This window comes from Nesoenas mayeri, assembly GCF_963082525.1.
Source record: "Nesoenas mayeri genome assembly, chromosome: 16".
Lineage (NCBI taxonomy): Eukaryota > Metazoa > Chordata > Aves > Columbiformes > Columbidae > Nesoenas > Nesoenas mayeri.
This window is the reverse complement of record NC_137562.1, coordinates 14354852-14382023: the sequence shown is the minus strand read 5'-3', so window position 1 is coordinate 14382023 and position 27172 is coordinate 14354852. Positions and strand designations below refer to the sequence as shown.

The 27172-nt window shown below is 40.9% G+C and overlaps 1 protein-coding gene across 1 annotated transcript in view; it reads left to right on the top strand.

The window, feature by feature from the left end:
- Nucleotides 1–27172, top strand: part of PTPRT (protein tyrosine phosphatase receptor type T) — a gene marked incomplete at both ends in the record, with an annotated part of 367619 nt that overhangs the window by 76486 nt on the left and 263961 nt on the right. Inside the window, 1 exon segment of the mRNA XM_080354355.1 lies at nucleotides 22645–22770. Within this exon segment, the coding sequence (XP_080210481.1) occupies nucleotides 22645–22770 (126 nt within the window).

Below are 27172 nucleotides of genomic sequence, written 5' to 3'. Positions count from 1 at the left end.
GGAAGCCTATTTATTTCTGCGGGGCTTGAAGGGCTTCTCTGGTGAACTGGTGGGGTCAAAGCCGCGAGATGATTTGATTCTGATCCTTCTCGATGTTCTCACTCTGCTCGTGCTGTGGAGACAAGGGTGAGAACCGGGGATATGGACGTGGTCCTTGTCTGAAATGAGCTGTCAAACAAGTCCACGTGCTGGTTGAACAGATCCATAGGGCTTGTGATTTCTCCCAGCGGCATAGAACAGAGATGGATGCAGGTACTGTGCCAGCCGCTTATCCTCCTCTTCCACTCACAATTGTAAAGAAAGGTTCTTTTGCTCCTTGTACCCCTGTGGAGATTAGAGAGCTCAAGCATTAACCCAGTCTGAGTGCTCAGAGTTGCAGGAGGATTCAGTTCTTGTTTTTGCTGACATAACCTTGAACTAATCATGTAACTGCTTGTTGTCTCATTTAACCATCTGTACAGGGAGGTACTGCACTTGTTAAATGTTTCCAAGTGAACGGAAAATTAAAGCTGGAAGTTCAGCATGGCATTTTCTCAGTCCCTCTCCCAACACAAGATTGAGTCTGTCTAATACGTTCATTGGACCATATATTACTTTTCTACCAAAGTGGCGGTCCTGTCACTGCAGTTATCAAAGCGCTGATCATGGTTCTGTCTGCAAACTGCAAAAACTGAAAAAATAAGTGTGCTCATACACGAAATTTGATTAGCAGGGCTGTTACAGGCCATATGATGGGAGTTGTCCTCATCTTTCCACAGCTGGTAAAGTTGCACAGAATAGGGAATATTTTCTGCCAAGTTGCAGAGTGTCTGGATAAGTGATGATACATCATTAAGCAATGAATTCTAGGGAAACTCGCCTCCTGTAGGTGAAATCCAGCGCTCATTTGCCCTACGAAGAACAAATGGCGAACAGCACCAGCATATAAAACTGGTTTCTCCTTGTGTGGTGTGCTCATCTGCAGGCTGAAATAAGGAGGTAATTTAGCTTCATGGAGCTATAAGTGAAGATGGCATGACTGATTATGGGCTTGGCTTAGATTTCCAAAACAGAACAGAGGGGTTCAACAAAATCTGAATGAGAATCCTTACAGGAGAGGGAGCACCTAATAATTAGATTTCATGCTCCAACCTGGGAACAACCTCTGGTTTTGGCTGCTGCTTCAGAAAATCATAGTGAGAGGGTGAGGGAAGATGAGAGAAGAGTGTGATTCAGGCAGATGCTACAACTTCACAAAGAAGGAAAAAAAAATGAGAACATGTTATTTTTCTCTAATTATTGCAGAATTGCTTACTATCTCACTTTTCTGGGGGGCATACAGCAAGCTATAGGCTACTTTGTGGCTTTGATTTCAGGTTGAACATCTTTATTATCAAGAGCGTAGCGTTCTCTGTGCCCTCTCAAGGTGCAGAAAGGATAGAGGCAGAAAATTTGCAGTTAAATGAAGAATACTTCAGACTTCTTCACAAGATCAGAGATATCCAGCTCTGTTTTCACCTCTTCCTTCACATAGTGGTCCTGGTGTGCTCTTTGATCCTCTGGCAGCTGGGATGTGTACCCACTGCTGCCTGTTAAAGGTGACGTGTTAGTGGAAATACAAGAACTTCATTGCAGTTTTTGGCTGAGAAAGAATGAACAACGAGTTTAGGGAAAGCCTGACTAATAAGAGACCTCAAGCAACGTGGGTTTTGAAAGCTATGTTAGGTACCTTTAATCTTTGTGAAGATTATAGGGTGACAGGATTGTCTAGAAATGGGCAGGATTGTTAAAACAGTGTGGAGATCAGCTGCGAAATGACTACTTTTATCGTAACCCCTCAAAGAGACCTCTCTTTATGCTGTGGGGAGATAAGCGTTGGCTGTACCTGGGAAATTATAATAAATGCTAATTGACTTTAAGAGTTACTTCTAAAACTGCTGCTTTTCCTATTTGTAAGGAGGAAAGAAGGGGAAGAGGGTAGAATGTGACTCCTTTGAACAGCGACTGAGCTAATTGACAAAACATGCTATTAGGCTGTGTTTGTAAAAACATTTTTCTGTGCTTTGTAATCGATTCCTCTAGTTTACAGCTATGGTTGTATGAGAACTTGCTTCACCCACCTACATGGCTGAAAACACAAATATATTAAGAATGAGGAAAAATGCCACTGTTTTTCATTGTTTTTAGCTGCTTTCATAATACCTGCTGAGGTGCATGTTTGGTTTGCTTGCAGCAGATATAAAAAAGCCAACGTGTCACCCAGTATGCTCGGATTTTCTTGGTTATGAAGGGGATGACAGTGCTCTGGCAGTGGGTTGAGGATGTTTTCTCACAACTGATGGTGCAGGTTTGCAGATCTCGCATGGTGGCATCTCATAATTTTCCTGTTTTTTAATCTGGGCCATGGACAACAACAGTGACTCTTCTGGCTGAGCTGTTAAGCTTTGGTGCCTGTGTAGCTTTGTTCTCTGTAGGTGTGATGGATGGGGTATGTGGGATATGCAGACAGCCTTTAAAAAAAGGCACGATGAAGAATAAAATGCTGGGTTACCCTGTGGTGTAGGAGAGCAAGGATTAAGAAAAGGCTTGTTCACAAATTCTACGTGTCTAAAAGCTTACACGACAGTAGCCTGGCAAGCTGGCCTAACTGAGCTTTGTCTCAGTCTTATGTCAGAACTAGACTTGCCAACATAGTCCTTTTGCTCTGTAGAGCAACGTTTTGCCATTCTTCTTATCTAAGCTATGACAGGATGTATCCTTGCTTTGCTAGAAGCAAGGCAGGTTTGCCTTTCCCAATAAATAACCCAGTCCATGGCATTCTGTGACCCTTGATGTGTTTTGCTGGAGGTGTAGTCTTTTTTTCTGCCTCGCTTCATGTACCTTGTAATTACTTCTGATCATAAGAGATCCAGTGCCACAACATAATATTCAAAATGTAGGTAGTATTAAGCTATTGGGAAATGGTCCTCTTCTCTGTGCTTTTCCAGGCTGAATGGATGTCATTGCCAGGGACTATGTGCATGGGGAATCCAGTGGAGGGCTACAAAGAAGATGAGGGATCTGAAACATCTTTCTGATGAGGAGAGACTGAGAGAGCAGGGGCTGTTCAGCTGGAGAAGAGAAGCTGAGAGGGGACCTTATTTATGTTTATAAATATCTCTAGGGTGGGTGTCAGAGGATGGACCAGACTCTGTTCAGTGGTGCCCAACGCCAGGGTGAGGGGCAACGGGCACAGACTGGAACACAGGAGGTTCCATCTGAACATGAGGAGAAACTTCTTTGCTGTGAGGTGCCAGAGCCTGGCCCAGGCTGCCCTGGTTGGATGTGGGGGTCTCCTTCTCTGGAGACATTCAAACCCACCTGGATGTGACCCTGTGTGATGTGCTCTGGTGACCCTGCGTGAGCAGGGGGGTTGGACTGGGTGATCTCCAGAGGTCCCTTCAACCCCAAGTATTCTGTGATTCTTCCCTTTGGATTTTGTGGTTGTCCCAAGAGCAGGTTCTGCTCCTGTCTGTGCTCTCCCATCCTGGGCGCAGGGAAGGAAACTACATAATGAAACCTGCTTCTGATGAAAGGAGCAGTGTCTACAACAGCTAAACGTTCCCTGTGGGCCTTTACAACTGTCAGGGAAAAACCAGTGTGTTTTCTTGTGAAAATTCTGCTTCAGGCACATGCAACATAAATGTTGCTCCTGTCCCTCCCTTGTGTTACCATGTCGTCTGAAGAGCTCAACAAGGCTCAAGTAAGCAGGAGGCTGAGATGTGAATGTCAGTGTCCCCATAGGTGGAGTGGGCTCTTGTGACAGCTGGAGAGGAGATAGTTGCCTATTTGATGCTTTATATTCACATACACTGGGACCAGTAAGGTTTTTTTCTTCAAGTTGCCCATGACACCTTTACTGCAAACATGGTGTAAATGCTGCCAACCCCTCTGCAGGTCTCGGTGTCTCTCCAGGAGCAGCATCGCCTGCTCAAGGTGAGAGCTGGTCCCTGCCTTTGACCTACTTCTGAAACTTGTGTTTAGAAATCCATCCCATAGTATTCATTCCCCTGGAGCAGACTTCAAGCAGAACGTCATTATGCATAAACCAGCTACTAGGGAAGGGAGAAAATATCGAATAGCTGATGTTAATGCATGATGCAAAGTGCCATGTGCCACAGGAGTTTAAGTGTTCTGTGTGGGGACTGAAGTTCGTGCTTCCAGGCATTGCAGCAGCGCTACCCGACACTCGGGTTGGAGGGGGTAGGTTAGTTTGTAAAGAATAATACATTCTAACCTATATAGGTAGATGGGAAACTACGAAGAAAAAGCTGATGGTGTTGCAGAGGTTACACACTGCTAGTTGGGGAAAGCCTGAATTACATTATGTGGGAACAAAGATGGAACTACTTAATCCTACAACTGTATTGACTGAAAAATAGAGAAGAGATGAAGTGAAAGTCCTGGTCACCTGATGGGGAAGAGGAACAACATTCAAATTGTAAGATGTCTTAAAATTGTACCTTTTGGATTTGTGTCCTTTGTGCAGCTATACCCACTGAATATTGGTGGTGTCATCAGTTAATTATTACAGTGGTATCGAGAGCTTTTACACTTGAAAAGATATGAAAACAATACCTATTAAGCAGTATGTTGAAACTTGCAAGTTCTTTGGTGCAGGGAGATTAACCCTGCATGATTCTTTTAGTTTTTTTCTTAGAATTACAGAATAGTTGGGTTTGAAGGGACCTTCCCAGCTCCCCCAGTGCCCCCCCTGCCATGAGCAGGGACATCTTCACCTGCTCAGGTTGCTCAGAGCCCCGTCCAGCCTGGCCTGGGATGTCCCCAGGGATGGTTCGGCCACCACCTCTCTGGGCAACCTTGCTCTGCATTGAGATCTCTTTAACAAAACAAAGCAAGATTTAAATAAAAAGACAGGAGGGAGTTGCAGTCACATGGCGTGATGAATCAGCCGCGTTTAACTGTTCTGCACAGTGCGAACTGCCAAAGGAAAAAAAAAAATGGTTGTTCACAAGGTGTAATAGGTGTAATATACACTTTCTGTTGATGCACGGTGTTAGAGGTTTTTTTATGTCATTACAATAGAAATCCTGATCAGCCATGTCTTTACAACAGGAAACTACTCACTACAAGCAGGAAAGTACAAATAGAGAAGGTAATTTCTCTTGGATAAGTGGCTTGCAGGGAATCAGGAGAGAGAGGGCAGCGTGTTGGAGGTACAGGTGGGGAGATACGGCATTCACAACCTATCTGGTTGATTAAAGACATTTTCCTGTTTTTCTTTCCTCCCTCTTCATGGGAAGAAAATAATAGCACAGAATCTGTCAGATGTAATTCTAGGTGGATGAGTATGCTGCTATACAGTGGATGGTGACAAATGTGGGATCAGAAATGTAGCACTCTTTGAAGCTTATAAGAAAATGAGACCTGTACATGCTTGTATTTTGGACGCAAGGTGTAGAAACAACTTGTAATTTCACACTGTCGAATTCCATAAATTTCTAATTGCAAGACAATGAAAACCTTGCCTCTAATTTGTACCTGCTCCTGCTGTAGGACAGGCAGAACAGCCGGGAGCATTTCTGTGCCTTTTCGGGTTTTACCAAATTTAGAGCATCCTTAGACATCCTTAGCTGGCGAAATTGGTCAACTTCTGTAAGCTCCTTCTCATACAGAACAGTTTTCTTATCTACACATGTAATAGCCTGTGATTTACTCTCACATTTCCAGTACAGCTGCTGAAGCGTGGCTGGCAGTGATAACATAAAGCGCTTTTAGCCTGAGATGCCTGAGCTTCGCTTTCATGGCAAGTTGCCTTTACCAATGTTGTTCTGTCCCTTTTCCATGATAATTTCTGAAGCGACAGCCAAATTCCTAATAGGAGTTAGTCTTGGGTAAATATTTTACAAAGGTGTGTGTGGGTGGGGAATAAGAAGGGGACAAACAAATTAGGGGGCGTCCAGCTCTGAGTTCTGGTGACACAGGAGTAGACAAGGGAGGTGCTGTAATGAAGTTGTGGGAAAGGAGGTAAAAGGGGCAACAGTTTAGAAAACGTATTTTTCTGAATATGACATCATGTTTTGGGGTCTTAGTTGTTCCTGGTTTTGGTCTATTTTAATGATGCTATTAATTCCCTGTTAAATAGTTGTTCTTTGGACTATTACTTCGAATGGGCCTTTTTGAGAAGCAACCTCCTGGTTCATATGTATGTGTTGGTGTTTTGCTGTATGTGCATGTGCCAAAACCTGGGAAGGTATTTACTGCATTCTGGTTTGCAGTGTAACATGGCAAACGCGTTTTTGTCGCACTCCAAAAGGCGTAGTCTAGCTCTGAAACTACTTTTATGTTTCCTTTAAAATTAGCCCTGTATTTAAGCACTAACTTGTAGCGCATTCAATATTCTGATATTTGACTTCATCCGTGGAGAGGGTTTGAGCGGATTATACCCATTTTTGCAAGGACTTTTACAGAACTGCTCCAAAAGAAGTTCATTTTGGCTGGCACACTTCAGGCTGAAATTGCTGCTTGCAAGTGTGTGGAACCAGCAATTTATAACTGAAGGGCTTTTGAAATCTTCCCAACAGTGGAGACCTCTAGTCTGTCTCTGGCTTCCCGACGAAATAATGCTTGTCTTGATGTGCATGGCTCCTTATTTAAGGATATCAAAGCTAATGCTATGGCTGAGTCTTTCATAGCTGCTGTTTCTCTGGAGTCCACTTGGCTCACCTGACTATTTGGCCTCAACCCAATAGGAAAAAAAAAGGCATTGAAAATGCTGGAGGCTTCTGCTTAGGATTCTGCTGTGCCATGCAACTCTGATCTTCAACCTGGTAAAGTTAAGTTGGAGTTGATATTTTTCCAATGGCTTCAGTTAATTGTTATAAAGGGATTTTTTGTTTGTTTATATGTACGTTAAAAACCCAAACACCATACACTCAAACCAAACAAAAGCAAACCAACCAACCAAACCTCATACAAAACCAAACCAAAACAACACCAAGCAAAAAACACACCAGAAAGCAAAACCAAACCTAAATTGAACTCCCAAGGCTCTCCTCTTGTCTCCCCTTTCTCCCCCTCCTCAATAAACCCAAAACCAAACAGAAGCATTAACCACCCCCCCCCCCCCCCCCCCCCCCCCCCCCCACGCAATAAACCTGAAGAAAGAATTCCAGGTTGAGTTGAGTGTTACTTGGATCTCATGAGCCTTTGCATGATCCGTTTTTGGGGTGCTTGCTTAGAGACACTTAAATGAGTAGAGAAGAGCTCTGCTTTGACAGACATGTACTTTGGAACAAATAGAGTTTGTTACTTTTGCCTTTTAAGGCTGGAATTGTCTACAGACACTGTCGTGCTCAGTATTTTTACTTCAGAATATATGTGTCTATTTCAAAGCTTGTGCTTATTTGCAATCCTAGATTTGTACACAGTTGGTTATTTCCTACCTGAATGAAAATAATCTCGGGCAGACAGCTTGCATCTGTAAACACGTTTTCAGCGATTATTTGTACACTGACTTTAGTGTTTTCCTTTTGCAAAGAGAGCGTACCAGAAATTACTGTATTTAAGACTGGTACACCTGGTATCAGCATGATTAGAGGCAAGATTGCTTTACATTGAGTTTTTGCTGTTTGCTGACTTGTTGCCATAGTGGCATTAGTTTTGTTTCTGTAAATTTGGACTTTGCCTTTGTTGTTAAGGCACAATCAGTGCTGCATCGGCTGCTTAGTGCTCACTGTTTAAATAGGCAAGTCCAAAGATCTTGTATGTAGAATTGACAGATAAACATCTAAGTAGCTTACCAGAAAATTGCTGTAGCTATATCCCCCTGATCAAGGAGTTTTAAGTCATTTGTTCCTAATTGTATTATTTTTTTAATCACTTTTCTGTTCAAATAAGTGAAGGTAACAACCAGAGGTCCTGTTTTCCTCTGAAGAGCAGAGACCTGGCTGCAGTATGTGCGTTCTTCTTATTCTGGGCAAGTGGCAGGTGTTAAAGGAGTAAGAGAGTGTTCTCTCCATCCTTTCTGTCATTGTCATTGCAGGAGATGGAGTGTTTGACTGAAATGGGCCACATAGTTCATGGAGCTAAATCTTCTGGTTACAGCTGTTATGGAGGAGGTGATGGGGCAGCTGAGAAGTTTGGGATGAATTAAAGGTTGTGTCACAGCAGCAAGAAGCAAACCTGCACATCTCTCCTCTGATAACATGTTTAGGCAATTGAATTTGTGACAATGGAGGAGGAATGGAAGAGTTTGGCTTTGTGTAAATACTTAAAATGAAAAGTGCTAATTTCTGTATAATTTTTGATGTGTTAATGGTAGCAGTGTTTTATTCTGTTCGGCTGGAAGTCTGGAAATCTGGGTTATGTGGTTGTCTGTATTTTTTTCTTCTTCAGTGTCAGAGAAAGTTTTCTCCTACCTCCTGGCTGTGCCTCCTGGGTCTGTTATGGTCTACAAAGCTTGAGGACTTGGGGTTTGGTTTGGTATTTGCAAAACACATCAGGAAAACAGCTGACGATACCTATATGTGGTTGTTGCACTGCCAGATATAAAGACTGACATTTTTAATGAGACCTCCTCTCCTGGGGAGAATGGCTAAACAATAAAGTTCATATTGAAAGACAAATGAATTCCTTCGCTCAACTAGGTTGTTCCTCCTTCTCATGTTTGTCTACATGGAGAATGCTACACAGGAGAAAGGATCCAAGGAAACAGGAATATTTTTGGAGCTGCTCTGGGTACCTAGTGCTTCTAGTGAGAGCACTTGGCAAATATTAAGGCTTGTAGCATCCATTTCATAAGTGGGAAAGGAAGGCACAGGAATTGCAAATGTCACGAGCACCAGAATGCTCTCTCCAAGAGTTAATCCTGCAAATATAACTAGTTTGCCTTGTGATTTAACACAAACTTTAGATTTGACCTAAGTATCTTATTTTCCTTGTCACTTCCATTCAGCACCTGAACCAGCTGATCCTAATTCCCTCATGTTGGTTTCCAATTACTCGCAGCTGCAGGAGGTTTGAATGATGATTTTCTGAATATCAACAAATTCTGCAAGTGTTTCAGGGTAGGGAAACAGTAGAGTTTTGTGAGTCTTGAGTTTAGCAAAGCTTTACTGGCTTAAAGGCTTTGTAAAAATCACTAAGAATTAGTATTTGTATCTGCACTTTCATGTGTAGTGTATGTAGGATTACAGCTGTTAGTACAAAACTATCAAAGTAAGTTCAATGTGTAAAAACCCTGGAGCACTCAGCAGCATTATTTACTGTTTGCTGGATGTTTCACTCCTGTGCTGTCGCTGCTTTCAGCAGAGTAACACGATCTCAAGTTGCACCAGGGGAGGTTTATATTGGATATTAGGAAATATTTCTCCCTGGAAGGAGTTGTTGGGCATTGGAATGGGCTGCCCAGGGCAGCGGTTGCTGCTGCATCACTCCCGTGAAGGACACGCCATCCTGATACTGCAGTTGTTCTTAAGTGCTCGTAGGGAAGAGCCATTTCTCTCCAGAACACGTCTTGTGCTGCTTTCCTCCAAGAGACAATGAAGTCTCCTTATAGCGCTCTGGGACGGGTTATCTATCTGTAAGGCAGAATTTACATGTCCTAAAAAGTTAGGTGAATCACTCTGGGCTCTGCAAACCATAAAAAGTAGTTTTCCTTTGATTGTGGGAGGCGTTAGAAAAATGGAGACATTTCCATTTCTGGACTATTTGGGATTTCTCTGTTCTACCTGGGGAACAGTGGCTACAGCAGTGACTTTCTGGGCTGTAAAGCAGACACTTATCTATCTAAACCTCTGGGGGGAACTGATGCTGTTTAATTTGAAAGACAGTTTAAAGTCACTTGTATTCCTGTAGAATAATCAAGCCGTCTCTGAGGAATTCTTGAATTACCAGATCAAGTCGTTACTTGAACACACTAAGCATGAGAATATTCCTTGCGAAACAAAATCTGCTTGTATTTCTGCATTGTGGAAAGGTGGAAGAAATCCTGTCTGCCCTGATTGCAGATCAAATAGAGGGGAAGAGGATCCGCATTGGTGATGGCCACAGGTTTTTGTCGTGGCTGCACCAGGCGGGGATGGCTGTGGTTATTTCCCCATGTAACTTTATTTCTTGCTAACAGCAGCTGCTGGCTGGAATTTTTTGTATTAGGCCTTTGGTATTTTAAATTAAAAAATCTTCAGATATTTAAGATCTGTTCATTAGAAAAAGAAAAAAGGGTGCCAGATGCTTAATGTGGAGTGGGACATGGAGAAAAGAGCCTAGGAATTTTAAGTAAGCAAATGCTGTGTATTTAACAAAGGATGGCTCCATATGAGACAACAGTATGAGGCATCTTCAGGAAATTAATGTTTGTGTTCCTCTGTAGCACCAAATGTTTCTATAGTTGGTTCTTAAATGCCCAGCAAAGAGGTCTTGTGGAGTAACTATGTTCCTAGTATCTGCTTTTGTATTTAAGTTACTACTGATCGGGGTCAATGTAAGCTTTCATGGGCAAGTGCAAAAGAAAAAGCTTTGTCCGGGTTTTTGCACTAAAATGTGCTCTGCCGTTCTCATAGTGTTTGTATGAAGTGATGCTGCTACTCGGCATGCAGAATGATGGAAGCGAACGTGCCAGGAGATCGTGTAACACTTGCGGAATAGGATGGAATAGAGTTTGGCACTTCTGGGTTCTGTTTCACGGAACTGACAATTGTCTAATATCTTACTCTCTGAATGCTGGGAAGCTCTTCATACTTGGCAATTTTTTAAAAGCCATTTGCCAAGGGATTAAGTGACATTTATGCTTGTGAAACTGTCTTGAAGCTGGGGACATGCAGGAATTCTTGTCCGATGCCACAACAGGTTAAAGTCGCAACATCTTGTCCACTCCACTGTATGACAGTAGTTGGAACTATGGATCATTTTCTTATATAGTAATGAAGAAATCGCAGTTGTTGGGGGTTTTTTTTGGTTCCCTCCCCGAATTTTTGTGTTTCTCAAGAAGATCAGAGTTTTGCTGGTCAAAGTAGAAACAGAAGGGAAGAGTTTGCACTGGAGAGGATGGAAAGTCAGGTTCTGGGTCCATGGACAAGCCCCCATGAACACTTGATTGGAAGAGAAGTGTGGGTGGGAAGGGTGTGAAAGCTATAAGAACTCTGGGATGCTTTGATATGAGCAAGTAGGAAGAAGTGAAGCTCACACTATAGTGTGTATTTTGCTTTTTAAATGCCAACTATCTTTTCCATAGCCCTGTAAGATTTGCCGATTAAATCCCATCTCTCCCCATGCATAGTTTTAATATGTCCACTTGTATTGCAGGAAAAATGCAGTGCAAAACTTGCTTTTACTAAGGTGTCTGTACAGCAAGAACATTTACAGTGGTGGCAAGGACACTAGCTACAATCTTATTTCAGTCTAATTTTTCTTCATTTCTGATTCTATAGTTCACTTTTAGCTGAAATTTTCTGCTCCATAAATTAAATTTAAGCAGTGGTTTGTTGTGTTTTTGTTTTGTTTTTCCCCTGCCTAAGATTCTCAGTTAAAAGGGGAACTGAGGGGGGAAAAGCACAAACATTGCTTTGTGTTACTATTTCTTGATTTGTGATGCTGTTAGTATTAGAAAAAAAATCAGGAGGAATCTGGAAGGTGAAACCTAAAACTGTCACTCCTGGTGACAGGTGAAAAGAGGGGAGATGATATAGATTGTGGTCAGTTTAGCTAATAAAATTACTACTTTTTAAAGATACATATGACTTGTAGTCTCTCTTCTGGAAAATTCTATTAGTTTTTGCCATAGATCAGTGTTATCAGAGGTAGTTAATTAACATCTTTATTCCAGCTGGGACCTCACTGTCAAGTTCACTGTCAAGTTTCTATTCAGTATCTAATCTTAAGGTAGTGTTAAACTCCTAGAACTGCTGCAATATAGTAAAAGATCACAGTGAGACAGTGCCTTAGAAGGAAAAAAATACTGTAGGTCAATAGCCTAGTGAGAAGTTTGTCTTGTCCCTAAGTGCAGAATGTGATTTAAAGCAGTTCTGCCTCCTGGGTACAGCCCGATAGGCACAGTCACTCCGAGGACAAAAAAATATTAATATACTGCAATCCCTTTCTCATCGCTGGGGTCTCAGTTAAGCACTTCTGCAGACACAGTGCCACCGTCCTGTGTTCACCTGCCATTGCATAAGGGCAAAAATATCCCCATCGCTTCTCTTTCCAGCGGTCCCCATGAAGGTAATAGCCAGGAGGTGTACGAGTGTGGCGAAAATGCCATCATAGGAGCGTATGGAGCCCAGAAGTGCCTATCGATTCTGAAAATGATTGGGCAGATTCATTGAATAAGAGCATTTGTTGGTACCAGTGAGGCTGGAAAGGCGTTTCAGGGGAGATTCAGTGTGGGCTTGTCTTGCTTGTGTATCTTTTCTAAGTGATGCCTCCCAGATATCTGACAGACTTCAGCCATTCTTAGGTTTTTAAGATGGGTGTGCAAAATGCTTTGTTGTCTTTTCCTTTGCCAGTCTTCTGGGGAAACCTTACTGTAGCCTTTCTGAACTTAAAAAGGACCAAGAAGGAGGATGGGGACAGACTTTTGAGCAGGGCCTCTTGTGATAGAGCAGGGGGCGATGGTTTTAAACTAAAGGAGGGAGATTCAGGCTGGATGTGAGGAAGGAATATTTGCCCTTGAGGGTGGTGAGAGCCTGGCCCAGGTTGCCCAGAGAGGTGGTGGATGAACCATCCCTGGAGACATCCCAGGCCAGGCTGGACGGGGCTCTGAGCACCCTGAGCTGGTGCAGATGTCCCTGCTCATGGCAGGGGGGCACTGGGGAGCTGGGAAGGTCCCTCCAACCCTGTTCTGTGATTCCAGGTGATTGTGAGAGGACTTGGGTTAAAAGATGGTCTGATACCATAATTATTCCAATGGACTACAAAGTGTGTAGAGGACAAATGAGGATGCTTGATTAGCTTATTTATTATTGTTTTTACCTTTATGCAGTTTGCTAGGGCTTCCACCTGAAAGGTTAAAGGTTATAGATTACCTCAATTTAGGAGAAGGACCATAGGGCAAACACCAAGAAAATGTTGCTTTCACTCTCTCTCTTACATTTTTGGCTGCAGTGCCTAATGGGTAGTTAACTAAAGTATCAATATAATTGCAGTATGGTTCTAATTGGGCAAGCATATTTAATGCCAATTCAGCTAATCAGAAACCGAGTCTAATTTCTGTATTACGTAATATAAGTATAATCTTTTGAAGCATCGTATATTTAATGAATCAGATTCTTGCACAGATATATTAAAATTAAAATGACCTATTAAAAAAACGAACGAAGAATTTATTAGAAACTTTACACTCAGTTGAACTGCATAGTTGAAATCTTTAGGAGGACACTTTTTAAAAGAAAATATTTGCTTCTGAGTATCTGCACTTTCACCTGGGGGCTTTGGGAATGTATTACATTTTAATGAAGTTTCTGTGCTATTAAATACTGCATGTAGCCATACTCACAAATACCCTTCCATCTACCAAAATCAAGTGGGAAACATATCCGACAGGGCTTGATGAGGATGTGCGTAAAGCAATGTCATGCAGAAGGTAGTTGTTTAATTTATGGAGACAGTGCCATTAAATTTCTAGTGTAAAGGGAATTTTTTTAAGCAAAGACAATTTTCTTCTTAAGTTGCTAGTAAGACCTTATTTTCAGAAGTAAATGTCCAGTAAATGACCTTTTGTGCATCTGAATTACTCTTGTGAACCTGGAGTATTTTGGTGTAGGAACAGTAATAGAAAGTTTGTCTAAACTACTTCTAAAGTATCTTGTCTTACCCGTATGTAGGAGGTGTTAACGCAATCCTCCTAGGCTACTAAAAGGAAATATTGATGTACTGTTAGTTAAACTATTTCAAAGCATGTTTCAAATTTGGATTTTCAGACTCTCTGCTTCCCGGGGCCATCTCAGCTACATTTGGGCTACAACGTGAAGTGCTGGTGTGCTTGGGGATGAAAAGCTCAGAGCATCTGGTTCATATGTCTTGATGAACCAAGGATTAAATGATGACTGAAACCATGGTTTATATGACAGAAAAGGATTTCTTATTAGAATCTGGTCATTCAGTATCCTGAAAAGTGATTGCATTTAGATTCCTTCACCCCATGTCTTTCAAGTCTTAGAAGTGCTTTAAGCATTTAATGCTTCCTGGCAGAGTTCAGGCTTGATGCTGTTTTAAAGGAATAAGAACTGGGGAATCCAGAAAACCTTTCTTTAAAAATATATTCTGTTGGAAAAGCATCATCTGAAGTTTTGGCCTCAAACAGGAGATGATCTCTGCTGGAGACAGGAAAAAGACCTTGGATGATGGAATAGGAATCTTCTTCTGTGTTTGTTAGTAAGCAAGGTTCATATAACAAGGATACTACAACCTGAAACTGTTTTGAAGTGAAGCACGTAGTAAACATAAAGTGGTTGTCCATTAGTCTATTTTAGAGTTTGGAATTCCTCTCAAATCAAGAACCTCAGCAGATATTGAACTGTTCACAACCTGCTATTAGTAAATCGCTTCCCCACGCCAGAGGATGAACACAAGCCACCTTGCAGGGACTTAGCGGGACTGTCTCAGCGAAACGTGGCTGGTGGTCGCTTTGTGACATTACTGGTGACTTGTCACTGGCTGCAGGTGGCTACGGATGTGTTGGAATAACATGCTAAGTGGTGAGATGTGCGATTGTGGCCTCCTTTCTAACAAGATCTGAGCTATCTTTAGAGTTAACTGCGTTTGTGTTAATGTTGCCCTAATTTTGTCTCCTTTCCCCTGCTGTCCCTATTTAATGCGGAGTTTACAACACTGCATTTCTGCTCAATGCACGTTCTGGGTCAGATATTGTAAGTGAAATATTCATAACTGTAATTAGAGAGGAGGTTTTGCACATGCACTTGAATACAGGAGTAGGAAATACGGTTAAACAGAAAAGGAGCCTCAGCTATCAATCAACTGACCAAAATTGCAAGTTCTTTTGCACAGTCTGATGTTTGCCCTCACAGCCCCAGTCTGACCCCAGGGCACCAAATGCGGAGCAGCTGGCTCAGCGCCGTCATTTCTGGGCTTGACTTGCTCCTGACACATTGAATGAAGATCAAGGTTTAACGGAAAACAATTTAAAATACATATCTTCACGTATTCTTGACATTGCGCTTTATATGTCATTTGAAACCGTAACTGTCAGCAACAAGTAAAATGATCTTTTGTAAGAGAGAACCTCAATCTGAGAAGTGTATTAATACAAACTTGTAGCTGTAAGGGTTGTTAGACCTCAATAGAACTTATTTATACAGACACTCCCAGAGAGTAGCTTATAATAACCATGTTATTAAATTTAACAAGATATACAAATTGCAGCACTCACTGCAAGTTATCACAATTGTATTAGCCAATTAGATTTTATTTGTTGATACTCAGTAACAGACAATATCTATCGAAATTTCTGATATTCAACAAGTATACAGTTGTGCTAGTACATATTAAGTGCGCTACCTCAAATATCAAGGAGCAGCCTTTGGAGACCTACAAAACGCTGGAGCTCTAATTGCATGTGTTCTTCAGAAGCAATTTAAGCAAAATGTTCTTGTTGTTCACCAAGAACCAACTTGCCATTGTAGATTCTTCCACAAGAAATCATCATTTAAATTACTGATATTTCTTCTTGGAGCCACTTAGAATACAGATGCGGTGTGCGTGTATACACACATACCTGGTTGTCTTTATGGATACTGCGGGTAGTTGTGAGTGTCCGCGGGAGATGTAGTCACAAGCCCGTGTAAGGTGTTAGTAGGGGGTTGGCTTTGGTGATGGGGTGGAGAAGCTTCAGAGGATGCCAAGTGCAAGGAGCTTTGCAGAAGACTCTGCAGGCTGAATGGGGGAACTGCCAAAGAGAACAGGGCGTTTTCTGAAGTTCAGCACTGATTTAATTTCCTTCCTTTGGCTTCATTTGTGTGGACTGAGCTAATTGGAATGATGATGAAAATGCCAGCCCAACAAGCTCTTGATTTCTTTTCTGACAATGATAAAAGTTTGTTCTAATTACATTTGATTGCAACCAGATTGTTTAGTTTTATGCTGTGTTCACTGGTGTGGCAACAAACCAGACTTCCTACCCTTATTTAAGCTACTATCTTCATGTTTTCTGACCATGAACTTCAAATAAAACATCTTATCTATAGGAGAATCTATAAGGAGAATCTTCTGTCAAAACAGGAGCTCCAGCAGCATTCAAGGAACAGTAGTACAGGGAAAGGAGAAAATTAGACGACATGTAGATGGTATTGGTATTCCTGAAATTGCATCTTTTAAGACAATATTTTATTCATCACCGGGGATAATATGAGTCAGTCAATGACTGCTTCTTGCTTAAAGTTCAAACACATTAATTTGAAGTTTGTATAAAAGCTTATTGAGAAAGATAGGCTTACTAATGGAATATAAAATAAGTGAGAAATGGTTATCTCCAGACAGTTTTTTGCTGCCTTAGTAGATGGTAAAAGTAAAATAAGTACATAATTTAAATGACTGCACAGCTTGAATAGGTATTTCATGTAGTATTATAAAATGTTGAGAGGAAGTAAGTCAATGGAAAGTACTGACTGATCAAGACTCTGGTGAGATAATTGATGTAGAATTCGGTGAAAATGCACCATAAATACAGTGTTAGATAATAAATACGATGTTAGATAATCCTGTTAAGATATACTGAATAATTAGACCCAAGAATTTTCAGATGCTGGAAGGAAAGAAAAGCAGTGTAAGCTTTTCTGCAGAAACAATGAATACCCAGAAATGGTTTATGCTACCAATAGAGCTAATCACATCTTCAGCAATCGTGGCTAATCATTTAAGGTGGATTATTGGAATACAGAAATGTATTGTTTTAGGAAAAAAAAATGGTCCTGTAATTTAAAAAATAAATTGAAGCAAAGTAAGGCTTATATTTAAACTACAAGAATAAAAACAAGTGCTACAAATTTGCATTTTTAAAAAGGAATCTTCTTGTTGTCATACCATGAATAAAGCAGGAGCCTGTTTCAAGGATGAAAAAAAGCCAGTCAGCTAATGAATTAAAGTGTTTTTAGCTCGAATCCTAAGAAAGGACGACGAGGAAAGTCTGTTTAAGAACTGTCCGTGGTTTTGAAAACCGGTGTTCATTTTTAAAGTCTTGTTATATTGGGAAGGGCAAGTCTGAAAACTCTTTATGTAAATGGATCTTGGTGTGTTTCAGCAGATTGAAACTAAACTGAACTTGCAAAGTTAAGGTTCTTTGGAAAGGCGCAGTGTGCTGACTGACTTTGTTCTGCAGCATAAAAACAAATCCAGTGAGATTGTAGATATGTATGTACTTATGCTTAAATAAAGCAATAAAATGTTAATATTGAGGTATTGAAATAGGTGACAGCTAAGCTGTCAGAAGCAAAAAGATATTCTTGGTATTAAATAAAGGATGTGTATTCTGGCAAGTGAAGTTAGATGAGTCATTCTAGATTTGGACATACAAATTTAAACAAATGACATTTAATGTTAGTTTTACTCCTAGGATACTTGAAAGCGATTTCACTGATCCTTGGTGGATTAGGAAGTACAGAATTAGTAATGAATGTATGAGCTGGGCTAGGGCTCAAATCATGAGACTTGTAGGCAAGCTTTTGCAAAAAGAAACCTATAATAATGAATTTAAGCGTGAAAGCTTATCTTAACCTGACAAGTTCAGGAAATACAGCTGGAATATTTGTACCATACATGTCAGAATCCCAGCCACAGTGCTTGTTTTGCAGCAGAGTGGTTCTGTGGGGTTAGGAGGATAACTGATAAACTTTGTCTGACTGTTCCACATTAGGGATGAGTAATTTCTGGAGAAAAGTGCTGGAAGAAAAAAATATTACTGGGACAACACTGTGTCTTTAGGTGTTTCATTACACAATATTAGACCTGTATGATCTATGGCTTTCCCAACATCGAGCTATGTTATTGGTGACAGTCGTCATGAAGACCAAACGTAATCCTTTCTGCAGTGTCAGCAATATTTTGATGATAGGAAGGTTTCTATGCAATAAACATGCAACCATTAATTGCATCCATGCATGTGTCATGTGTGTATGCGCATGGAAACTGTGCTCATCAGCTGTTTCAAAATGTGTGGGAATAGCTGTGTCGTGTTGAACGTGCCAAGATAGCATTTCAACATGGTATATAAATTTGGAAAAGATTTTCAGAAAATGTATACCGATAGTATCGTGGTTTCCCTTAATAGGTTGATAACAGTTGAAATCACTGTGACACAAAATTCCAATAGTGAGCCTGCTTTGAGATGAGTAGAGTTTCCAGTTGAAATTAAGAGCTTTTCACAGAATCCCAGAATGTCCGGGGTTGGAAGGGCCCTGTAAAGCTCATCCAGTGCAATCCCCCCATGGAGCAGGAACACCCAGATGAGGTTACACAGGAAGGTGTCCAGGCGGGTTGGAATGTCTGCACAGAAGGAGACTCCACAACCCCCCTGGGCAGCCTGGGCCAGGCTCTGCCACCCTCACCAGGAACAAGTTTCTTCTCAAATTTAAGTGGAACCTCTTGTGTTCCAGTTTGAACCCATTACGCCTTGTCCTACCATTGGCTGTCACGGAGAAGAGCCTGGCTCCATCCTCATGACACTCACTCTTTCCATATTTATAAACATTAATGAGGTCACCCCTCAGTGTTCTCTTCTCCAAGCTAAAGACCCCCAGCTCCCTCAGTCTTTCCTCACACAGGAGATGCTCCACTCCCTTAATCATCATTGTTGCCCTAGTACACTCTATTAGTGTACACTCTATTCCCTCAGAAACAATGGTGTGTTAATTTATAGCTCATAAATAACTTATCCCATAGTGTTTCTTACTGTATTTGCCTCATATTTGGTGAGGCTGTGGAGGTCTGAATTGGTGAATTAAATCTCAGTTCTCATGAGAGTTTCAGAAGAGATGTTCCACAGAAAACTGTTGCATGCTTTTTAATTTCATTTATTTAATAAGTAAGGGGAAAGCTAAGTATTTATGCCCCAGACGAAAGGCCTGGGGTGTGAGAAATGAGACTAATGTTCTCACTGTCTCTAATCCTTCCTACCTTGGGAAGGCTGTAAAGGGTCAATGAAATTATGTCTGATGCTGTGCTGCTTTCTGGGTGTGTTTAGAAACACAGGATAACCGATGAGGTTTCTCATGTTCAGTATGTGGTGTGGGGTTTTTGTTGTTGTTGATTTGGTTTTGTTTTTAATCTGGTGAGTCCATGAGCTTGACATTGGATGACTTTATAAAACATTCTACCAATTGGATTTGTTAACATAAATAAATCAAACACTAATTGGAACGTGCCCCTGCCATTATTTTTGCTTACTGAATTAGATATAATGGCGTGAAGTTCTTTTTATCATATTTGTGCACTTATTTAAACACCCCCCTGGCGCACACTTCTGCAAATTCAATTATATATTCAAAGGAGGCATTCAATTTATGCAAGACTGGTTTACATTTAATCTGGGGGCAAGTCTCGGTAACTGATGATAGGTCTGCTCAAAATTAATTAGCATCACTTAGATGAGCAGTGGCATTGTTACAAGCCTGCAGTGTAAAACAAGGGATATTTTATCCTTCCTGTATGAGATGTTATTTGCTTCAATATGACCCTTTTCAGGAAAGGAAAAGCTGCTTTCTTTTTGGGTTTCGTGTTGTGAAAAGAGGTCAACACCACATGTGTTATCTAACTATCACTCATCTCTGTTTCCTTTTTTTTGCCCCGTTCAGTGACTGCATTTGTCACTGCTTAATTTTCAGCCAACAAGGGGAAAAGCTCCAAGATCCCTGTTTGCTTCCTAAAATCCTCATTCTTATAAAGAATTTATGAAGATGTAGAACCCCATTTTGGTGAATGTTGGAATGTTCTCATTTCCCTCAAACGACTTTGTGATCCTGTGGCTAAAATTATAACGTGCAAACCTGGTATCAAACAAGGCACTTTAAAGCTTCCGTAGATGTTGCCTCTTGTCAGTGGAAACTCCTAATTAATTTCCAGAAGTTCTCATTGTATCCTCTTCTCAGCTCCTCCAACTTTACCTACCTCAGCATGTATAAAATAACCTATTTAGCCAGTTATCACAACTGTGTGCTTTGTTAAATGAGGATTTCTACCCCATATTTTGTTACTATCACCTATTTTGCTTCTGGGACTCTGTAGCAGCACCTGTGTAGTTTTCTCCATGTACATGAGACCTTGTACAATTGTGTGGCTGGATCGGAGAATTTGTTTACAAGCCCTTCAAAGTAATAGCACAGAGACAGTGGCGTTGCTGTGCTGAACAGAGATGGTGAGGACGTGGTGTGTGGCTGACGTTGTGCTATTGAAGTGAATTTGCCAAAATTAGAATATCCTGCTTGGAGACTGGGAGCATAGTATTTGATATTATCTCTCATACCCTCTTGCTGTGAAAAAGGCGCACTCCCCCGCAATCCAGAACACCTTTATTTTCCCTTAGCCATTTTAATTAGCGTGTTGAATATTTTAAATTTGAACTTTTTCACCTAAATTAAATTTTAAAAATTAGGGAAACAGTTGAAGTGTAATCTTGCTCTTTTTGACAGCTGGGAAAGCTTCACAAGTACAGTCAATTTAAAGCAAAAAATATTAAAATGTTATATAATAATGACACTTCTGAAATATTTGGAGATACTCTACTGAAACAGACAGGCAAGCTTGCAGGGGTCATAAGCTACAGTAAGATTTGCTTATAATGAAGATATACAATATATCAAAATATTTTTTTTAGGGCAAGCTTGATCTTCAAACTTTTCTTTAACAACTGAATGTTTTGGGGTGTCAGGTGCTCTACCCAACAAATCCTTCTAGTATATACTTAGCTAGAAATAATATGTGTAGGTTTGTAGAACAACTTAGTGTGCACTCCAACTGCCACTGGTTTTCTAAGTCCTTTAGCAGGATAAGGATTTAATAAATATTGATGACGTGATATGTATTTGTGTTTGCCATTTATGAGGTGTTTCATAGAAACTGAGGCAAGTTTGGGCTTTCTTGGAAGCTAGCAAGTATAGGTGAAAACTAAAGGAGGCCTTGATGTCCCCAGTGTTCGTTAATCCTTATCGCAAAGGAACCTGAGATCACTCACTTACCAGCTGTTTATTGTGTCTGTGTAGGCAATGCAGCCTCTGGGAAGGAATAAAGAGTCAGGAATGTCTCTGTGCATCTAACTCCACGATTAGTGTCAAGAGCAATTGGCAGCTTGGCTGGCAGAGCGAATTAGAGTTACCTTGAGCATCGCTCAGGCCTTGTGGCTCTCAAGTGTTAGATATGTCCAGTTGACTTTGGAGAAGTAGTATCTGCAGAGAAAAATTGCCCTTGCTGCCTTGAGAGAGAAAACCAAAGCAGTACAGAGACACTGTTGGCGCGATTAAGGTCTGAGCTCCAGGACCCAGGCTGCCTGGTGTGATGGATCCAGTACTGAAATGTCTTTGGCAGACAAAGCTGGGTGGATGTGAAGAGAAATATGCCCGAAGTAATGTAAGAGACACCAGTGTAGGAATATCTTACCAGGGAATAAAGTACCTTGATTTGTCTGCTTGACACAAGTTCTGAAAATCTGCATTGGCATACAAAATTCATTCCACTGTTCATGGGTTTCCCTTGATTCACAAGTGTTCAGGCAGCTGCCAGGTTATTTACGGCAGTTAACTGCATCCAGGTATTTTGGGAATTGCAGTAGGAAAGATCGCTTAGTCAGCAGACTGGAAGGTGTGAATGGTAGTTGCCATTGACTTTACATTATTCTCTTGTTGTGGAGAAACTAAAAAGTATTGAGTTGGAAGACCTTGACGAATAGGCACAGGCTACACGGAGCTTCGTGGTGATATGCGTAAGAGGTGGTTAAAAGGAAGGTCGAACTTTCTTTAGGTGTAACCCAAGCTTGTGGGAGTTCCCGAGGGAATGGCAGGAAGGGGCTGGGGTTGGACATTCAGAAAAGGTTCTTCATGCAGAGGTGCTGGACACTGAACAGGCTCCCCAGGGAGGGGTCATGGCCACAGCCTGACAGTGTTCAACAAGAGACTGGACACCATCCTCAGACACATGGAGTGAGCTGTGGGGTGTCACTGCAGGGACAGGAGTTGTACTCCATGATCCCCGTGGGTCCCTTCCAGCTCAGGACATTCCATGATTCTGTGATTGTGTAATTCAAGGCTTAAAAGTGGAAAAAAGTGAGGATTCACTATAGGAACACTGATGCTGTTCTTGTTTATCTTCTATGTTTCTTCTTCTTTTTTTTATTATCTGACCTGGAGGTTTATGTAATTAAGTATCAATTACTGGGACCCAAACAGAAATAGTCCTGCATGTGTGAATCATCTGCAATTGCCCTTGAAAATGTAAAGACAGTAAGTTGAAATAAAGGCAACTGATCTAAGAAACAGTAGTATAGGGAGAAGAAAAGTAAGGTTTCCAACAAATACAAAATTTAGAAAGTACAAAAAGGTTTCCTGGATAACTCTTCTGCTGTCTGAAATGTAATATGCAGGAATCGTTGGTTTTTTTTCCCTGTGTAATCTTGCATACAAAATATTTAAGTAAGTAATTAATATGTCAATGTATTTTTCTTGGTTTTAGGTGGTTGTTCATTTGATGAGCACTATAGTAATTGTGGTTATAGTGTGGCCTTGGGAACCAATGGATTTACCTGGGAGCAGGTCAATACCTGGGAAAAGCCAACGATGGATCCTGCTGTCCCAACTGGTAAGTTAATGAATTCATAAATGTGAAATGCCTTTTTACCAACACTTGCTATTTGATATCCTTGCTGAATCCTTTTACATTCTTTATTCTTACTTTATTCCATGGGTATAAACCCTCTAGCCTTAATGAAAATCCTGTGGAATGTTTGTTTCCCATTGAAAAGGGACTTGCTTTAAGAAGCACACTGAAATTTTCTAAAAAGAAATAATAATTCATAATTTGTCTGTATTCCTTGCCACTTAAAATAGCAGCGTGAGCCCCTTTAAAGCAGTGGACACAACGACAAACGCAACTGACATGCTTTGGCTTTAAGTTAAGGCTTTGATTTCAGTCCTAAGAAACAAGTATGTATTCTGGTTAGTGTGTTGCACCCTGAGAAGCATAAGCACCGTGGCAGAACCAGGATATAATGTTCTTCAAGAGATATTCTTATGCCTGTAATTATTGGGGTAAGAAACCTGTAATTGCTGGCTGCCTGTTAAGGGCACCGTGTAGAGCTGATCCAACAACAGCTCCCTGCCACAGCCGTTGATAGACAGCCCCGTCTGCATCCCTGGTTGCTGCTGTCAGTAGGAAATAACACATTTCTCCATCACCAAGGCTTGGTTAAGGAGGGTGTGTGTGGTTGGTTTGTTTGGTTTGCTTTGGTTTTTCTTTTTTCTTTTTTTTTTATTACAGCTTAGATTGGAAGTAGTTTGGTATAAGATCTTTCAAAGTGTTTAACACCTCGTACCACTTGGCTGCGGCATCCCCAAAGTAGTTATTTGTCAAAGTTATAGTTTTTTGGTCTTGTCTGTAAGAATATATTTTATTGTTCTGGACGCTGTTGTTTTCTACTGAGAGTGATTTTATCTTTATGGTTTCTCAGCTTCTGCCCTGTTGTGTCCTATTCCATGTCCCTGGTAGAGATCTAGCTAGAGAAATACAAGAGATCTTTGAATTGACTGATCCCAGAGAGATGTGAAGGACTAGGAGCATACACAGATTTGATGCAATTTGGAAAGGAAGGAACAAATGAAAGGGCTTACATGGCTTAGAGTGGGTGAGTTCAATACTTGTCAACTCTGAATATTAAGGTAAACCCCATCTTCCTGGCTTCCATATGAAGATTTATTGTCATCTAAAATACACTGGAATCATAGAGAAATCAGTAGACAAGCAACAGTCTGGAATGGCATGGTAAAACAGAAACAAAATAAAACTAACCAAATACTAACCAAGCAAAAAAAAAAAAAGCCAAACCAAACCCAAACAAAAATCAGCAAACCCCAAAACCACAAACAAGAAAACCCCAACAAACAACCCTAAACCCTAACGCTTTCAGAACTATTTCTACAAAACTAAATAGAGGTCTGTATTTTCCTCCTTTCTACATCATTCATGATGTCCAGTAGCACTAATAAATATATAAAGGTGTTAGAGCAGCTGTAAACTTAGTCAAGATTAGACCTCACGTAAGAAATGCAAAGGCTTTATTGTAGAAAAATGCAAAACTAAAGCAGCCATCAGCTTGGAATGTGGTGATGAAGAAATATCTGAAGATAATTTAAGGAGCGTAAGGGGAAATGACTCAGTTACTAATTGATGTCTCAGGACTATTCACAAGGAAATCAGGCGGTACAGAAAGAACATCGACCACAGCAAATGTGTACAGAAGGCTCCAACAACAAAAACATGTTTTCAAGAGCTGTCCAAATCATGATAACCTTGAAGTAAATTGCAGTGGTCAATGTGAGAGCCCGAGGCGAGCAGAGACGTCAGAGCTGTTACCAAGAGGCTGGATTGCTGGGTAGAATCATAATGCATGTTGTTTGTATTGCTTACTCATTGAAAATCTGTTTTGTGAGAATAAAAGATGTTTAGTTAAAATGCATCTATTGGCAAAGCCCGGTGAATAAACCGATGAACAGCATGTTCCATTCTTACACACATGGACATCTTTAACTCGAGAGTACTAGAACATTTGGTGATTGACTTTCCATTCCGTTTAATTTCTCCACAGCAGCGAAAAGCAGCAGGGTGTAAATCCACTGAGCTGTGAGGTGTAAGAGGTGGTAACAAAGAGGTGTTGGGACGATAAGCCTCTTCTGGTGGCCAGCTATAGCCAGGAAAGCCGCTTAGCACAAAGAGTGGCGACAGCGGTGCCAGAACGCAAGCAGTAAGGTAGATTTTCTTTATCAGGATGATACTTTGGACTCTGTTTTCTTTTTGTAACTGGAAATAAATTAAAATATATATTGTGGAAATGGTAAAAACAAAAGGTGAGCAGGCATTTGGTTCAGTGACGCTAAGTGTTCAGTGCAGCTTTTGTTGGCAGGAAGCACATCCTGACCCACCCTGGCCAGCTGACATGAGCTGAGCATTGCTGGCAGGGCTGTCATCTTCGGTCACACATACCTGCTTTCAGAAGTTACCAACAGGTCCCTTTGAATTCAGCCAAGCCACAGAATTCTGTCCTCCTGAATACCAATAATATCCGCCACTTTTTACAATAGCACAGGCGAGAGCCTGCGTCTGCAGTGCAGTGTAACTCTCTTCTGACACACTGCTGCAAAGGTATTTTTCCAGGGATGACTTTCTGTTCTTTATATTTTTGAATTAAAATGTCAAAAAAAAAAAAAAAAAGGCCGTTACACTGCTCCATTACCAATGCAGAAGTTTGTAGGCAATTTGTTCTGCTCCATTGCTAGCAAATAAACTGTTTTCCACGAATTCTATGATTAATTCCTTAGGGCTGGAAACAGTGTTAATTGGGGGATTAAGAACCAGATGTTTGTTGTTCTGAATAAATGTTTCGAAAATGTGAAAGAAATGTATTGTAGGTATCCAATCCTCAGACTTTAGGGGGGACTGTTTTTCTACCTTCTTGCACAATAGCAGGAGCAATTATAACAAAATATTCTTCAACAGATGGGTGTTTACTTAAGCCTGAACACCCTCAGTGATGAGTATTCTACAGCCTTTGGGCTTCTTGTTCTACTCCTTGAGTTATAAAGGTTCTCAATCCTTCATTTTCCTCTTTATGGCTTCATCTCATTATTTTTTGTTCCATCTTTGACTAGGGAGAATAATCAGTTGTTCTCTTTTCTGTAGTTCCGTGCAGTTTTGTTTTGCAGGACTAAACGTGACCCAGTCCTTTTAACCTTTCTTAATTCAGTGTCTCATTTCCTTCCCTCTTCTCTATGCCTTCAATCATTACTTTATCTTTTTTGGGTGTTTGCCTAAAGCTGTGTTACCAAGCAGGGATTCAATACTGTGCATGGCAGTGCTGGTGGGGCATAGGATTTTAATTCTGTTGTAGAAATTCACAGTACAAGAAGTAGATTTCTCCTGCTTCTTTTTATTTCCATCTTGTGGTTTTCATTCTCCTTTTCCTGTAAATATTTGGTCTTGTGTGCTGGTGTTGGATGATGGGAGGTAGACCATGGCCCTTTAGTTTGTGTTGGATCACACAGGTTATTTCCTTGGTGGTAAAGTAAGTAGGGCCCTAGCTTTTCTGTATTTTTGAGGCAGATACTTGGTTAGTAAAACAAGGAAATGTGTTTAAACTAACTAGATAAAAGTACTGGCCTTACTTTTCATGTTACAACATTGCAGTGCTCAAAGGACACTGGACCCACCTGCTCTTGCAGCAGTTGCAATTATAATATTAATAATGAGAGTATTTAACATTTGCGTGTTCAAAGTATTTAACCATCATCTGGTAATTAACTCCATTGGAGACTTAACCAGGGCTGACTGGGCTGAAGTAATTACTTTAATTGGATTAAATACGATTCTACTACGAATACAAAGCCATGATGCCGTGTGCTGTCCTACAGCAGCATTCCTCGGTGTTAGATCTACTGTTAATCTCAAGTTTGCTTCTGTGAAGTCTCCCTGTTCCAAGTTAGCGAATAATCAGCGCACAGAGGCTGAAGCTCTGGCCCCGTCTGTCTGGCTGCTCACTTTTCTTTGCAGATGTAAATTAGCACTTAGTGCAGGGGTGTCAGACTCATTTTCACCGGGGGCCACATCAGCCTCCCAGTAATTTTAGGACTGTATGAATGTAGGAGTAGTTACATTTATGCAGTCGTAAAATTAATTCGACCCTTTGATGGCAACTGTGAGGCTGATGTGGCCCCCAATGAAAATGAGTTTGACACCCCTGACTTAACGTAAGTGCTACTTCGCGTGTATGTGTGTGTATACACATAGATATGTGTCTGTATTCATGTGCCATATCACTGCCGTTTCTTGCTGCATTGCTTTCTGTAGACATCCTGTTTGTCTAGAAAACAAGTTTTAGATATTATGAATTTAGGGATGAACAAAATGCTTGGAACCAATGATAGTATTTACACATATATAGAATTAGTTGCAACACTTACATGTTACTTAGCAAGTGCAAATTGCCTCACTT